The sequence below is a fragment of the Pavona decussata genome, unplaced genomic scaffold (assembly GCF_977016875.1).
Source record: "Pavona decussata unplaced genomic scaffold, jaPavDecu1.1 SCAFFOLD_31, whole genome shotgun sequence".
Classification (NCBI taxonomy): domain Eukaryota; kingdom Metazoa; phylum Cnidaria; class Anthozoa; order Scleractinia; family Agariciidae; genus Pavona; species Pavona decussata.
The window spans coordinates 215458-232809 of record NW_028145454.1 but is presented as its reverse complement, the minus strand read 5'-3'; the positions used below and the strand labels follow the sequence as shown (position 1 = coordinate 232809).

Here is a 17352-nt window from a genome sequence, read left to right as displayed (position 1 = left end):
TGATCGATTACTCGCCATTACTGGATTTCTAGAGGCGACATATTTTGACAAATATCAAAACAAAGTTCTAAAATTCTAGCGTTTTTAACCTGGTTGAGGTCACTTGCCACGGTCTTTATCAGATTTTTCGTAGGACAGTTTTGTAGGCTCAATTTCCGCCGCTCCCTTTGCTTTCCTGCGAAAACCTTTATTTGTTAGCTACTCCCCAACTGAAACAGTTTCTACGATCACTGTCAAAATTCCCGCGCGATGATTGGCTTGTAGCTGTTGTCTACAAGAATACAGACAATAAAAATGTTGTCAAATGTAACACGAGCGATGTCTCAACGGAAAACAAATAAAGGCCAAGTTATACGGTCAACATTTTCTTGCAACTGGTTGCGATTATATGTTGCCCACCTCCGTGCTCAGCAAATTTACATGTTACTTAAAGTAGACGTCACTTCTACTCTTCCAAGGCCCAGTTGCTCGAAGCATGGTTAGCCCTAACCCAGGTTAAATACTATGACAACCTATAGGTTTTAATACCTCTTAACCAATGGTTAGCGCTAACCATGCTTCGAGCAACTCAGCCCAGACTGAAGAATATTCGTCCAGGGAAAAATTTATGGTCACCGGTGTAGGGAACGTAAAAACCGTGTAAAGTCCGCTTCGCTCTCCGCATTTCGAACTTTGCGGTTTGCGTTAAGAATCAGTGGACAGATCTATAAGAGAGAACGGCTCTGACGCAAACAAATCGTTTCCGCTAATATTAAACACTCGGCAATTATCACTTTAGTCCCTATGATTTGTTATTTCATGTACGATTGTATAAGGGCGTTCAAGATGTTGATATCGTTGGACTATCAGCATCATAGCCTCCCACGCAGTCTTTTTGTGAGTGACCTAAAAACGACTGCGTGGGAGGCTAGCAGTATCGCGGAACAGTTTTAAGCTAATCATTCAGTTTTCTGGTTAGCAGCGCTTTTATCTGCCAGCCGTCAAAAGTTATTGAATATGTGGGGAATTATACCGTGTTTTCTATTTGTCAATTGGATCAAGAATTAATCACAGAAAAGAAAAATCTGTTTGGACCAAAGTTTATTTAACAACAGCCTGTGGTCTTAGACGTCTACCTTTCGTGATTTTAGCTGTTTGGAAATATTAATTAAGTAGTTCGGAAAGATCACTGATTAATGAGCCGAATGATCGTCAAATTTTGATTAAACCACTACTATAGTTGATATTGTTATGGAAAAATAGATTTCTAGAAAGACTATTAACCCGTACACTGTGCTAACTGCAGGATAATGCTCTGGCCCTTGGGAGTATACCGTGATGCCAGTTGTACCACTTGTGAGGTCACCAATTTTAAAGATATAAACAGGGAAGGAGCTTATATAAACAGTGCAACAGGGAAGGAGCTTGGGATACGCATCTACATACACCAACATCAGTAAAATCGAATGTAACGTGTTAGGGTTACGATCCCGATACCCATAATTTTTTTCCCAAATAACGAAGGAAAATATGGCTTCCCAACCCAATTGGCTCCCGGCCTGTGAAAAAAAAAAAAAAAAAAAATTCCACCGTGTACAAAACTGAACCATAACCGGTACACAGAAAACCTGCGGTACATTAATATTTTAAGCTGCTATGAGACTAATTTTCGAACATTACTACAATCAATGGTAACCATGTCGTTAAAGAAGCTAAGGTTAAAGCGGCACCTCTAAAAGTGTTCGGGTGTTCAGTTATGTCAGAGTTACCCAATTCTAATTTCTAAAATATCACCATTAAAAGAAAGAAAATAAAAGAAAAAATGCGACTTCCAATAGCCCATTTAGCAAACACCGTTTTCTTATAATATCGGTAAGTGTTTGAGCAACTTGAACGTTTCTTTTAATTGCTCACATTTCAGTTAAGGACGCTCCTCTAGCCTAACAAAGAACTTCTCTGGCAACAGACTGAGGCCATACTGACCCTGAAGATTGATTCCTTGATATTCGGCTGGCAAACCATCCTGTGTAAAACGAAAGCAGTGAAGCAGCGCCCCAAGAAAACACGTAACTGATTTCAACACCAAAGCTTCACCAGGACACTTACGGCGACCCCCTGAGAATGGCAGGAAGCCCCCGAAGAACTTGGAATCAATCAGCTGACCAGAGCCATCCAGGAAACGCTTGGGATTAAACACATCCGGATCTTGCCAGGTTTCGGGATCGCGATGCACTGACCAAAGGTTAATGAAGACCAGGGTACCTTTTGGGATTGTGAAGCCCCTAATGCTTGTCTCAGTGGTCGTGGACCGAGGCATTGCAAGAGGAACTACGCTGGTCACCCTTAACAGCTCGTAGACTGTTGCTTGGAGAAGAGGAAGTGAAGCAATATCCTGAAGCGTTGGCAGCCGTTGACGACCAACCACTTCATCTAATTCATCATGCAGCTGGCGCTGGACGTCAGGATATTTCACCAGGTACGCCAGACCCCAGTAGAGTGTGATGGACGAGGTCTCAAAACCGGCACCAAACAGATCAGCAAGCACTGGAACTATCTGTTCGTCGCTAAGTACTGGAGCCATGCACACCGGAGCGTCTTCTCCTGCTGGGCGATTTTCCTTTTCTTTCTCAGTTTCGTTCTGGACAACGCTTATAAAACTGTCGGCAATATTGCGAACTTGTCCGTCTACATAGGTTTCTTTGTTCGTCTTGAACATCTTGTCGACGACATTTAACATGGTTTTCATTGTCTGGACAAGTCGTGAGAGCGTTTTATTGGGAAAATACTTGAGCAGTGGTAGGAAATCAGCGTGGCCGCTGCCATGCACCGCCTGTCGGTAATTTTCGGGGAGGATGAGAATTTCTCGGAGACCTTCGTCGTCGTACGAACGCTCGACTCCAAACAGTGCGTTGAGGATGATGTTCCCTGTGGCACGCTTTAGAATTATTAGAGCATCCACAGGCTTCCCGTTCCGTTGCTTGAAGCAGTCAATCAAACGCTGAGATTCCTGCAGTAGTTTCTCTTCCAAGAAGTCGGTATTTTGTACGAAGTTGTGGATGGCCGAGACACTAATCTTTCTTGAAATCCGCCATTTGGGTGAGTAATCCGTTAGAACTAGGCTGTTACCTTGAGGATTGGCAAGCTTAAAGGTGTGCAGCTGAGGTCGCCCAGCAAAGGTAATCGAGTGCTCAATTATGGTTTCTTTGATGGCTTTTACTCCGTTCAGAACTACAACCAAACGATTCCCAAGCATCAGACTGAAAACGTCCCCATATTTTTTCGCCATTTTGGTGAAGTCAAGATGTGGGTTCCTTCCCAGGTGAAAAATTGCACCTGATTTAAGAATAAGAAAAAATAATTCAGGGTCAGTTCTAACCGGGAAGAAAATTCAATGAGGCAGCTGAGTTATAATTCATAAGAATAGATATTTTTAATGCTTGGGTTAGGTTAAATGATAAGTGCGCTGGTTTTGTCAGTCTCGCTGAAAATAGTTGCGATACAAAGCATTAAGGTGCACGGTTTGTTAGGACTTTTCGCTGGTGTTTGTATCAGAATATGACCGGGATCTTTCACAATCGCTCGACCACCAAAAGCCATAGAAAGGTCAATCAGAACAACTCTAAATGTTCGTGACATTCGCGATCAGTTCGCGTTACGCTAACAAGCCATCGCGCGCTGTTACCCGGGAAATAAGAAACACCACTAAACTGAATCTTTTGGTAAAAGTTCTAAGCTCGTCACCATTCAATCACATTGAAATTCAATAAAGCAATGACAGCAGCTCAGGGAACTTGCACGGAATGATCTTGCATTGACTTGAGTAAGCCACGCACTTGCCCGTAGTGTTTGGCGGTAATACGAACACGGCGGACCACGGTCGTTATGACTTTTGATGTAGATGATGATATGACGTTCATTCTCCTAAAATGTCGCGAAAACATTTCAGGCTCCACAAGTTGGCTTTACTTGCACAATGCTCATTACTAGAAATTCGAGTTTCAATAATAATTTTGAAAGCTAAGGCCAAGTTTAGAGGCCGAACTTTTCACGAGCCGAACTTAACTCAAATGAAGGTCGGTCGTAATCACGAAAATCCCGCCTTTTGATTTAGATGCGGAACTTAATTTTCTTGAAGGAAAACAAATCGAAATGCCGGTTGTTTTCAGGTAAAGTGTAAACATAGCGTATAATAATTTATGTATTAGGTTCGGCTCATGAAAAGTTCGACGTCTGAATCAAAGCCGTTTCAAAGCCGAAATTCTCGGCTGAGCCGTTCCAAATTAAACTGAACTTAATTCATGGTATTTAAGCGAGTTCGGCTCATGAAAAGTTCGGCATCTTAACCCAGCCTAAATTTTTGAAAATCTTGCAAGGTTAAGAAATAGACTGGTCTTTTCAAACACACACAATAAAGACAAAAGGAAAAAAACAAAAAAAAAACAAAAACAAATTAAACTAACGGGACCGAAAAACCGTCGCAGGAGTTTTGAGATCCAAGACACTGTCATTAAACATTAATTTCTCGAACAAGAGAGGCTTGCTCTCGAGCATATACATTTTGTAGAGTTTAGAAAACCATGTTACACCTTTACTATTGTTTTGATTCTTTTAAAATTCTTCTTTACACCATTCTGAATTGTACTTTTAGGAACTGTGGATAAAGTCTTCCCTCTTTATCAACTGTTTGGTAGGAAACGCATTTTTACAGTCGTTAAATGGCTGATTTCCTTGCCGGTTAGACTACTGGGAGCACTGGCCCAAAAAGGACTTGATAAATAAGATAAAAAGTGTAGTGAGAGGTCATACTTTGGTCTGTTTATCTTTTACGGAAAAGAGGAATATAAAAATAATTATGCTTCGTCATAATTCGTATCGTAGTCGGCCGGCTAACCACACGCAAGTTACAATGTATTCACTTTGCCGATACGCTCGTGTCATGCAATGGGCATCATGCGTTCTGGCTATAATTATTTATTCAGTGTGCTGTTTCATGGGTGATTTTGAGAACAAAGGGTCTTTCTTACCAACCAAGAGTAATTACGCCGAAGAAAGAGAGTCAACGGATTTTTTCTAGAATTTTTCTCGAAAAAAGCGATAACTTACCAGACGCGAAAAGTTTTTTTTCCCCTCTTAATATGGGTCCCTAAACAGGGAAACGATTTTTATCTCTTTTGAAATCTGTATTATAAAATATTCATAATTTCTATATACAAACCGGACACGTTTGCAGTAAAAATTTACAACTTATATTATAAATTGCTTAAAACAGATTTGACATATATTTATCGCCCATGTATACCAGTCACTTTCAGGCGTCAGTACTCTAAACGTAGGCTTGCTCGCCAAGTGGCTGTTTTCAAATAATTATTCTGACTTTCATTTCGTATTAGCCTGAATTAGTCCTCTAATGATGCTCTGAGGAGTCTGAGCTGTAACTGTTTTCTCGATACATGAACAGTTCTAGTAAACAAAACAAAAAGCCTTACCGTACCTATTACTGGCAGGCCCCAAGGTCCTGGAGGTAGCTTAGAAAAACCTTGCTCCCATATCGCCTTTCCAGAAAGAAACACACAAATCAGAACGCAAAGGAACAGACTCTTCCAGAGTAAAGAGCAATCTTCAAGTAACAAATTCATGGTCACCGTTGTACTGAACGTAAAAGCTGTGGTAACAGTCTGCTAACCTCTCCGCAACTCGAACTTTGCGGTCTGCATTCAAGAATCAGTGGACAGATCTTTAAGAGGGAAAGGTTAAAGATGACGCAAACAAATCGTTTCCGCCTCATTTAACAATCGGCAATTATCACGTTAGTCCTTAAGTCGAAACAATGACATTGAGAGTCACTTATTTGTTATTTCATGTACGTTTGTACAAGGTACTTGAAGATGCTGATATTGGTGCACTTGCATCATTATGGTACGGTTTTAAGCACATCATTATTTTCCGGTTAGCAGCACTTTTATCTGCCTGCCGTCAATAGTTATTGAATATGCGGGGATATAACGTGTTTTCAATTTGTCAATTGGAAAAAGAATTAATCCCGGAAAAGGAAAATCAGCTTAGAATAAATTTTACTTAACAACAACTTATGGTCTTAGAAGTCTACCTTTCGTGGTTTCAGCTGTTTGGAAATATTAATTAAGTAGTTCTGTAAGGTCACTGATTAATGGGAAACAAGTAACCTGGTGATTATGACCGAATGATCATCAAATTCTGATTAAACCACCACTATATTTTATATTGTTATGGAAATATACTTTTCTAGAACATACTCTAACCCTTACACTGGGCTAAGTCAGGATTTATTTGGCCCTTTGGAGTATACAATGTAAGTTGTCTGACCACTTGTGACGCGATCATTTTTTTTTATGATGTGAGATTACACTCCTTCTTTGACGATCGTGTAACAAGGATCGAGGGAGCTTGGAATACATATCTACATGAACCAACATCACTAAAATTGAATGTAGCGTGTTAGAGGCACGGTCAAGAGACCAATATTTTTTTGTATATGTAATCGCATGAGGCCGGGTAGAGTTGCCCGGAGTAAAAACACTCACCCATGAGCAAAACAAACAAACAATTCACCTATTCCTCAGCGTACAAAACAGAGAAAGTGAGAAAAGTTGATTATTATATTCATGTAATCAAAAGGAAATACAAGTTAAATTCATGAGCAAACTAACAACAATTAAACCAAATGTTAGGCATCAATAATTTTGATTCTCCTACTCTGGAATCTTTCTATCGCTTGAAAATCACACGATTAAAAATGCCTTCTATTTTGGCCAATCAGAATTCAGTAATTATTCCCTCTATATTATAAACCCCTTAAATCGAAAGAAAATATGACTTTCCAAATTTTGTTTCCCGGCTTTCGAGCGCCAGAACAAAATCTGCCAAACTTGACCTTTACTATAAACGAATAGTTTGTATTCAAGTTATAATTAAACAACATTTATGGAAATTGGTTGAAATTCAACGCTATGACGCGAACGAAAGATACTTTTTGTGCGGGCTTTGCATTGGATGAAAGTTATTGCATGGTCCAGAGATTGTCCAGCGGAACACGGATTTTAGTGTAAATAGTGTGATTGGAAGTACTAGGCGCTGATCTTATATTTCCTAGCTATTTCAAAAACGAAAAGGAAGGATTTTCCATTCGGCAAGAATAGTCACATCTTTCGCCGGAAACGTCCAAATATCCAAGAGCAAGTAAGCTGTGCAGCCCAGCTTTGGCGGGAAGTTAAAGGGGTCTATCTCTGGAAAAATGCCATGGGTGCTTGAGAGTGCATGAATCTTGAAGAATCTTGTAATGTTCTTATCGGCAATTCTACACGAGGGAAGTCTTACAAAGCAAAGAAAAGATCCTTATATTCACCCCAAGATATACAAAACAACTGACAGATAACTTTTAATGCATCTCATTTTAGGTGGTAGCAATCTCGCCACGGGATTCAGACACCTCTTTAGAAAAAGTCTTCAAGATCATTTTACTTTCAAAGATCCATTTTGTTATTGCCACCAGCTTATCTTTAATTCAATTATTATCTTTCTTTTAAACATTCCAGATATACACTACTATTGGTTCGCTGTTCCGAAGAACGTTAATTGAGTTGCTTCCCCCAGTAAACACCAATCTCTGCAAACGTCAACTAAATTTCAGGTCTCCTTAATGAGAAAAAACAGACAAGTTTATATATCTATTTATTATTACTTACGACAGACTTGAAGGTATGGAATATAGTATTTTCTAGATCTAATACAGATTATTGATATCGATTGTATTTATGATTCTCCCATTGATGCCAATGTTTGTCGACACTGATGGGGCTGACCCTATTGTTAAATAAAGGCCTCTATAATGAACGTATACGTATCAACCATAACAAAAAGGTTACTTAAATTCTAGTTTCCTTGGCACTGAAATAATCGTTTTGAAACTGCGTTTTCCATTCCCCGCCGGCTAAAGAAGGCAAACCTGTAGCTATAAAAGTATTGCATTCATATTACTTTAGTACGAAACCATAAAAAAAGGTAGGTTACTTAAATTCTAGTTTTCTTGGTACTAAAACAATCGTTTTGAGCCTGCGTTTGCCATTCCCCGCCGGCTAAAGAAGGCAAACTGAACCTGTAGCTATAAAAATATTGCATTCATATTACTCTAGTACGAAAGCGTAGTTTCTGATATATGTAATTAAGATGTCATACAAATGAAACGTTCGACTTCAAAATTGGGCCGCAGGGAAACTTTACTATTATTCAGGCTAAAATGTAACACCAGATAAGTATATAAGCGATTTCCTGTCTTGTTATCGTTTAAATCGTTTTAATTTCGTTCCTCTATTTTCACGTAAAATGTCTCTGGCATCAAGGTGAGGCCGGGCTGTCCCTGAAGATTAATCCCTTGATACTCGGCTGGCAACCCATCCTGTGTAAAACGGAAGCTGTGAAGCAGCGCCCCAAGGAAAGTGGTCACTGTTTTCAAGACCAGATGTTCCCCAGGGCATTTACGACGACCTCCCGAGAATGGCATGAAGCTCCCGAAGAACTTGGGATCAATCAGCTGGCCTGCGTTATCCAAGAATCGCTTGGGATTGAAAACATCTGGGTCTTTCCAGGCTTCAGGATCGTGATGCACTGACCACAGATTGATGAAGACGATTGTGTCTTTCGGGATTGTGAAGTCTCGGATGGTTGTATCGGAAGTCGTGGATCGAGGCATTGAGAGAGGCGCGATGCTGGTCACCCTTAACAGCTCACATACCGTAGCTTGCAGAAGAGGAAGTGACTCTATGTCTTCCATAGTTGGCAGACGTTCTCGGCCGATAACATGATCTAATTCGTCATGTAGCTGACTCTGAATGTCGGGATATTTCATCAGGTAAGCCAAACTCCAGTACAGGGTCATGGATGAGGTATCAAAACCAGCACCAAACAGATCTGCCAACGCTGGAACGATTTGTTCGTCGCTGAGCACTGGAGCCATGCATAGGGCATTTTCTCCTGCTGTGCGATTTTCTTTCTCTTTCTCAGTTTCTTTCTCGACAACGCTGACAAAACTGTCTGCGATATTGCGAACCTGTCCGTCCACATAGGTTTCTTTGTTCTTCTCAAACATCTGGCTGATACCACCCAATATAACCTTCATTGTCAGGGCAAGGCTTGAAAGTGCTTTATTGGGAAGATACTTTAGCAGCGGCAGGAAGTCAACATGGCTGCTACCAGTCACCGCCTTTCGGAAATTGTCAGCGCGTGTGAGCATTTCTCGGAGTCCTTCGTCGTCGTACGAACGCTCGACTCCAAACAGCGCGTTGAGGATGATGTTCGCTGTGGCGCACCTAAGGGTTATTAGGGCATCTACAGGCTTTCCCGCTTGTTGTTTGAAGTAGTGAATCAAGCGCTCAGATTCATGCAGCAGTTTCTCTCCCAAAGCGTCTGTGTTCTTTACGAAGTTATGAATGGCACCAACGCTGATCTTACGAGAAAGCCGCCATTGGGGGGAGTAATCACCTATGGAAAGGCTATTTCCTTGGGGATTAGCTACTTGGAAGGTGTGGAGTTTTGGCCTCCCGGCGAAGGCAATCGAGTGCTTGATGATGGTTTCTTGGATGGCATCCACTCCGTTTAGCACCACAACCAAACGATTCCCAAGCATAAGGCTGAACACATCGCCATACTTCTTTGCCATTTCTGTGAAGTCAACATGTGGGTACTTTCCCATACGGAAGAGGGCACCTGTTACAGAGGATAAACGCATTAATTGGGTAAATAACGTGCGAATAAGAAGTGTACATGCGGTACATTTTGAACTGTCAATTTATACAGATAGAGAAATGCCTCTGTTTCAGCCCTCCTGGAACTGAAGAGTAATCATGCGCAGTGTGCACTAAAAACCTTTCGCTCTTTACTCATGTAGACACAATAACTGAAGTAAGGGTATAACTGAACAAAAGCTTCTTTTTACTGGAATATTTCAGTCTGAGTTTGTTTGTTTTTGAATGGCGTTGCAACAAGTCGATCCCATTGTGCCGGTGACTCAGTCCTATCATGTACTCATGATGCGTTTATACTGGCGATTCGAGATATATGGAAATTCATTTCAAATCAGTTGTCATTTGAGTTATTGTTTATGGTTCGCTTCTTTCAGGAAGGACTGATAATACTGAAGAGGATGTCTTAACACTACGTCTGCATATTTGAACTCAAGTTAGTGGGGTGTATTACGATGATACTTGATGCTCATTTGGATCTTTTCACTGTACTAGGGATCACTACCACCACCCCCTTCCCCCTCTCCACCCAAGAAAAAGCCGTCAAGTGTGGCTGCACTGAGTATACGGTGGCTAGTGAAGAACAATTACGTCTCAGGGAACTTACGAAATTGGATCACTTAAAGAACCGTGGTGGGCGGTGGAGGGTTGCGTGGGGTTGGAGCGTGTTATTATAAATACTAAACATTATATAACAGGTATAGTGTTTAAAGCCGCTTTTCTACATCCGATTGTCACGTTCAATCGCGTGAGATGCCTCCCTTTGTTTAGAAATAGCGGTAACACTTTCTTTACGTTTCTATAATTGCCGTAAAATGTATTTTTATTATAATTATTATTAAGCCTCCGGGCTGGACGGAGGTGAGCACGTTTGCCAAGGCCAAAATCACGCATTCGTGCTGGTCGCCTCAACCACGGACGTGATTCATGGAAATGAGGATATTGATGAAATCAACCCACCTGCACGTTTTGTGATAAAAAGGAAGCTGCTGATAAATGTTTGTCCCTTTATAAATAAGTAACGAGTAATCGTATTTTGAAGACTTTTCTCTCAGTCTTACAGCCGCGGAAAGTTTACTTTAGTTTTCGTTCAGTAGTTGGGGATTAAAAAAAAACTATATGAATCGTGTACGAATATCAAGTTGCAGAGGTAAGTCAAATCCTGCCGAGCTGAAAGGTTTCACAATATTCACTATCTCTCTGAAAAACGCAACTGTCTAGTCACTCACGAAAGTTGGACTTTGGGCTCTACTTCACGCAAAATATTAGGGTTCAAGTTGAAAGGGTACCGCATTTTAACAGTTCCTTAAGACCGTTTTACTCTCGGATTACACAGGGAGTTAAATCTAACATCATTTGCACTTTGGCAAATGACTTGATCAGGAAGGGATAATTGGACCTCCACTGATCACCACCAAAGATGGTGGCCGGGTAAGCAGCTCGTGCAGGGCACCAGTGTTCGAGTTACGTTTGCCGGAGGGAGTTGTAGCCTGAGTGATAAGGTTTGTAACATGGCGAATACTGGCCGCTTTTGTGGAGCGAGTTGAGTTAGTCCAGTACTGATGCCAATTGCTGGAGAAGTGATATAGCGAATAAATCCCATAGCGGAATCAGAGTGCCGTCGTTTCATGCTGGTTCACTCGGTAAAGGGAATACGTTTTTAAAACTTTTGTTTGTATGGTTAGTGAAAATGAAAAGGTACGAGGGAAAACAGACGAATTGAATTTTGAAGAAATTGGCCTATTAAAGCACACTTAATAATGATACAAATTAACAAACTGGCAAACATTTACACTGTAAAATGCAATCAAACACCGACAAAAGGAGGCCTGATCAGGCAAATATTTTTTATGTCGCTCTAAACACATCAAATCATGAGACGTTTGCCAAAGAACGTATTTTTGTTACTCCGACGAATGGCGCTGGTTTGAAAGAGTCCTCATGAAACTGTAACTCTTGGACAAGAGCCTCTTAGAGAGCATCTCTTGGACGAGAGAGCTGCATAATAGTTTCATGAATCAGCAGAACCCCGACATCATGGTGAAGAACCGGCAAATAAGAAGATGCTATTTAGGCAAGATATAATTCTTTGTTTGGAATTTGCAGCTACTGGGACAAGTTTGTAAAGTCGAATTCGGCCTAATGGGGTTGATTGTTAACTTGCTCTTGCACTCCGGCACAACCTGTTGATCGAACAACTCCCTTGTAAAATTACAAGGGAACAAATAACACTTTCAGGTCTTGCGTCAATAAACTTGAGGGTATAGTTAACCTGTCATGAATCAGTAAAAGCGCCAAAATAAACAACGTACTTTGTCACCATAGCAGTTTGGCTAACAGCACGCGATGTGCTCATTGAGTCGCACGCTAATGTCATGCAACGGCCATGAGTTTATTGTTATTCAACCATTCAGTTCAGTTTTAATCTGGGATCTTAGAACAAAGAGTCTTTCTAATGTGGAAATTAAAGTCAATTGCTGAGATAAGACAACAAAAAGAGAACCGGCGTCGAACATTCGTCAGAGTGAATTTATCAGTTTTGAGTTTGTTACTCAGTTACATTAATTGTTAAATGTCAATATTTAAAAGGCCTCTAGAAATTAGCCAATTAGGAAATACTACCGAAGTTACACAGTACAATACAGAATTTAATTCATTACCTTTCTCGTATTGACTTATGAAATATCACAACCCACATTGTCAAGCTAACATTTAAATTGGTCGTCGCTCCTTTTTTTGTTTTTTGTTTAAGGGATCTCTGCGTGACCTTATTCAGGGTGACTTAGTTAGAACGCTGTACCCGAGCGATTTTTTGCGTCAGTGTACTCGCAAGCGACGCGATTTTTTGAAAAAAAAAAGTTGCTACCCTAGCGCGGTATATGCGTCGAACATGTCGCCATCCTTCTATTCGTAAGCAAAAGAGGAGATCCAATTCGTTGACTTTCTTGAACTAATCTTCTGCGATTTTAATTTTTGTTGCTTGTGCGATGGGACGTACACGTGCGGTTTTTCTGTTGGCTGCCTACGCGGAATTTTTTCATTAAACCCGATTGCCTAGTGAAAGCAAAAAAAACGCTTTTATAATGGATGCCGAGAAAAGCAAAATGTTTTAAACAACCGGTAATTAATACACCCCAAAATAAACGAACTAGCCTTCATCAAACAAAAAAATACACCATCTGGAAACCATTCTTACCTATGACCGGCAGGCCCCAAGGTCCTGGAGGAAGCTTCGAAAAAGAATACTCCCACATTGCTTTTCCGGAGAGAAATACACAAAGAAGAAAGCAAAAGATCAAAATCTGACCCACTAATGAAAATCCTTCGATTGAAAACGAAAAGCCCATCGCGACTGACAGGAGATCACGAAAATGCAAACTTTTGAATTTTCTTGTTCGTGCGAGCTCCTTGCTGATTAGCGTTCAAGGTTCAAATGGTCTCGAGTGAAAAAGAGATTGAGTATAAGTTAACGCCAACAAATTGTTTACACTTCATTGAGCCCTTATCTATTTATCGGCAATAATCACGCTATTCCGTTGATAAAGAGAGTTATTTATGTTCACGTTTTGAGCGAGTGCTCTTTGTGTTATTTTTTTAGCGTGTTACATAAGGATGCTGTCATTTATCGTGATCTTCCGAGGATGCGTTAAAAAACACTTTGGATCACGTTTTTTTCAGTCTCATTAGCGATATTGCTCACTTAAGGCAAACTCAAGCGCGATCACTTAAACTGATTGCTAGCTAGGTGATGATCTCATTAACTTCGGAGACCTACACTGCACTGCGTTACGAATACAACCTCGCCACACACACCGTAGGTAACGGTCTCATCTCTATGCACGTTTTCATTGCATAACAAAGAATGTAGTTTAAGAGAACGAAGCAAAGTCTCTGCACAGTAGCCAAACCTGCAATGCCGGCTCCCAAAACATGTTTCAAAGAACTGTGTAAAATCCCGTTGGGAGAATCGAGATGTCGATCTGAGATTTAAAGCTTGTAGGTTTACTGTTATTGACGACACGCCTTGGTGGCCTTTAATTTGGCAGTAAGAGTCTATTTCCGGCTATCAATACCCACAAGACATACTATTTTTACAACACTTCGTCGTGCTAGGACATTGATCAAATACCTCCATCGCAGTATAAATATACTGATCCTTCTCAACGGAATACCTACCTAGGTAGGTCAGTTTTAAAACCCCTGGACAAACCACGACAGACAGTCAAATTTGCAAAATATGTTTGAGACTTCGCACTTTGTAGCTCTAAATAGAAGAGCGCGGCCACTTAGCTACAGCCCGACACGACAGTATCTCTATTAGGCCACTTCTCATAGTTTCCTGCTGTCTGAAACTCAGAAAGATCAAAGCTAAACGTCATTACGTGACTCCAGAACTTAAGCATTTAAGACAAGACATAGAGCTTTAAAGTTTTGGGAGCTGCTGTGTTCTGACCCTCAACCTCTTTTAATAAATTTTATCGGTGAAACTTTTAAAGAAATTTCTTTGGAGGTCTGGAAAAATGTAAAAAGGCTCAATGTCTCATCTGCATTAGCAGTAATAAATCACAGAGACATGCAATAATGATTTGTAAATGTCAGTTTGCGCAAAATCAATCTAAGATTTCTAATTTTTTTTTAGCCAAAACCAACATTAAGTATGACCCGTGGAAGAACGGATAGCTATTCCTTGCAAGGTGATTTAACTTTTTAACCTTTGGTAGAATCCTAAAGTGTAAACCACTGTAACGAAAGCTAAAATTTGAGCGGAAATCAGCAGTTGTCAGTATTGTCCCGCCCTACCTTCTATGTTTGGTATTGCGTAAAAGGTGGTTCTTTAGGTTTTGAAATTCTGACTGTGTGTGAAAATGAAAGCTGTCGCGTAACCTTTTTAGTCATTCTTGAAACTGGTACGGAAGGTGGTTCCAGTTTCGAAACCGTCTGGGCCTGACCATTTAAGTTAAACGAGGGTGCATAATAAACAATTAGTGATAGCAGTGCTATAAATAATTTGGATGGAGAGATTATTTACCCTCTGTTACTAAAAATGACAGTAGAAGGGTAGACTATAAGTATGTCTTAACTGGCTACACGCGAATTTGCACGTGATCTGGCTGTGTATTGCACCTGCCGACTTTGTCACATTATTTATGGGGTGGCATCTGATAAGCTGTGGTATACGGCGATAAAATATTGTTAATGTTGACTTTCCTGTGCAATATCCTTGGCCAAAAAAGTTCATTGTCAAGTCCATAACTTCTTGGAACTTCTATTTTGGTTTTGAAGGTCATTTTTTTATCCTTGTTGTTTGCCAAATATTGAATGCAGTAATTATAACTTCTTCGGCACTTGCTTTACTTAGTTCAGTCGGAGAGGAACTGTTCTTGTAACTAAGATGCACCCTTAAAACAATGAACCACGACGAGCAACCAAAAGAAAGTCGAGAGGCGTAAATTTAATTAAAATTAATTACCAAATTAATCTAAGCTATTTCATTAATGTCACTCTGTAACCGTATTTATCTTTACCACCATATTTCAAAAATATGGCGGTCCCAAACATTTCTATAATCGTTGTAAAATTCATGATGAGATTTATTTTGTTGTAGCATATCCTTTCAGTATCGTCTCTCGGGGCTGGCCTATCGATCAAACCTCTTTTGTCGAGCGTCTTCACATTCCAGAACTCCGACCGTTTCGTACGGTGGCTCAGCTGAGCTCTCGGTACAAACTACGTAGATTTACTAGGCCTCTGACCCACTTCTCAACAGTTTACGCCTTAAATGACTCAGAGAGAGTTTTCTTTTTGGTCAGTAACGCCAGTGGCAAAAACAAATGAAAAGTAAAGTATTTTCTAGCCAGTTTTCCGTCTTGAAACAGACGGAAATCTGATTGCATTTGAATTGTCACGGGACTGCCCATCTGCCGCTTTGCATCGCGTATATCAGCGTTAGAAAAAAGTGGCTAGTATGTGAAAATTGTGGTTTTTTTGCCAAACGAGAAGCTGGAAAAAATTATTTACCTTTGGTTGGTCAAAAGAAACTGGTGGATAAGATCTAAGTAAGAGACCATTTGAGAGTCAAAAGGAGCGGCTAAGCTAGCGGTTAGACATTAATGCGGCCCGATAATGGATAAGAATATTGAATCGTCAGACGGGCACTGAATTCTTGAATTCTTCATATAATTAGTCGAAGTAGCTCTAAACTAAAACGGTCGATCTTTACAGACGGTCTGCTATACGTCACGCATGCATGACCGGTGTTTCCGAGATTATATAACTTTGTAATGTTCGGCTTTTGAATGAAATCTTGAAGATTTTTGTGGAAATTTTTCCGAAAAAGAGGCATTAACTGAAAAAATTCAAAATACTTGGAAAACAATTGTTTTTATCATCATTATTATTATCATTACTATTATTAATATTATTATTATTATAATTATTATTATTATTTTTATTATTATTATTATTATTATTATTATTATTATTATTATTATTATTATTATTATTATTATTACGGCTGAGTAATGTGTAATGTAAAGAAAAATTTATAGCTTTAGACCGTTAATTAACTAGGAAATGTTTACGTTGGCAATGTTCAAAAGTGACAAGTAAATTTCAAATCTCCGTTTAAAAAAATTCAAAAAATACTGGTTATCGTAATGTAGATTGACTGGGAACATAAACCAGTTTCATGGAGCGTTACATGCCTCATCTCACTGGGGTCCAGTCATGTCACATACTGGCCACTGGGCAGTCATTTGACGAAAGTCATTCAATTAACACGCGTGTTTACAAGACTAATAATTCCACAGCCTAAAGCTCTTCATCCGCTTACCCCGCATACAAACAAAAAGAGTCGGAGATACGTACAGCTTAGCGTGTTTATTTAGCTTAGCGAGAATGGATAAAGAACACATCTAAACTATCAAAATGTTGTCCGGAAACGCGAGCGGCTCTCAAGAGCTGAAGCGCCACATCTGATCATGAAACTAAAATTGCAATTTTAAATGCCGCTTAGAAACGAGGAGATTAAGATATAACAATCAGAACAACTTTTACTTTCTTGTCCAATATTCGGCTTGGCCGTAGAGTTCATTGTCAAGTTCATGATTTCTGGAAACTCAGACCTAACTATTTTCAGCAGTTTATCAGCGGATGCCAAATATTGAATTCATGGTCAGTGAGTTATTTCAAGTGTTTGGTAAGTGACTTCGAACAATGTTTCTCCCTTTAATAAAACGTTTAGTCCAATCAAGAACCATACCCTACCTAGGACGCGCGCTATTCTGAGTTAGTCCACCCTATCATATTTAGTTATTTCTTTTATTTTAGAAATATGCTGACCAATGAGTACTATGTGTTTCCAGTCGAGTACTTGGCATATAATTATTGTTTCCGATCCTTAATTAGCAGTTTAATATCGGCTATTGCACTGAGTCATTTTTGGTCAAAACATTCTGTCTGGATCTTGAAATGAGATAACAAAAAATAGCCGCAATCACTAAGAAACGATTTTTCAGTGAGCTTACCGTAGTTTTAAAATATTTATACAGGAGAGCAAAGCAATAAAATTACACTGACAGGACGTAACACACACGTCATT

At 39.9% G+C, this 17352-nt stretch overlaps 2 protein-coding genes across 3 annotated transcripts; both read right to left on the bottom strand.

The window, feature by feature from the left end:
* Positions 1-1014: 1014 nt before the first annotated feature.
* Positions 1015-5615, bottom strand: LOC146484698 (cytochrome P450 1A1-like). Its single transcript, XM_085104414.1, has 2 exons — positions 5471-5615; positions 1015-3312 (listed from the first exon to the last, which is right to left on the bottom strand). Exons 1-2 carry the CDS (start codon positions 5613-5615, stop codon positions 1901-1903), a joined length of 1557 nt encoding a protein of 518 aa, XP_084960540.1. The 3' UTR covers positions 1015-1900.
* Positions 5616-7669: 2054 nt separating this feature from the next.
* On the bottom strand, positions 7670-14048 carry LOC146484697 (cytochrome P450 1A1-like). 2 transcript variants are annotated; one of them, XM_085104443.1, is made up of 2 exons: positions 13929-14048; positions 7670-9717 (listed from the first exon to the last, which is right to left on the bottom strand). In XM_085104443.1, exon 2 carries the CDS (start codon positions 9701-9703, stop codon positions 8309-8311), a length of 1395 nt encoding a protein of 464 aa, XP_084960569.1. In that variant the 5' UTR covers positions 9704-9717; positions 13929-14048; the 3' UTR covers positions 7670-8308. The 2 variants fall into 2 exon arrangements, with proteins under 2 accessions (XP_084960569.1, XP_084960568.1); XM_085104442.1 differs by lacking the exon at positions 13929-14048 and adding an exon at positions 12949-13198.
* Between the last annotated feature and the right edge of the window lie 3304 nt (positions 14049-17352).

Excerpts from the sequence above, each read along its gene's own strand:
- LOC146484698 (XM_085104414.1), bottom strand. The coding sequence starts at position 5,615 with ATGAATTTGTTACTTGAAGATTGCTCTTTACTCTGGAAGAGTCTGTTC. Across the intron at positions 3,313-5,470 it reads TTGGGGCCTGCCAGTAATAG|GTGCAATTTTTCACCTGGGA; the intron begins GTACGGTAAGGC and ends TTCTTAAATCAG.
- LOC146484697 (XM_085104442.1), bottom strand. The coding sequence starts at position 13,099 with ATGGGCTTTTCGTTTTCAATCGAAGGATTTTCATTAGTGGGTCAGATT. Across the intron at positions 9,718-12,948 it reads TTGGGGCCTGCCGGTCATAG|GTGCCCTCTTCCGTATGGGA; the intron begins GTAAGAATGGTT and ends CCTCTGTAACAG.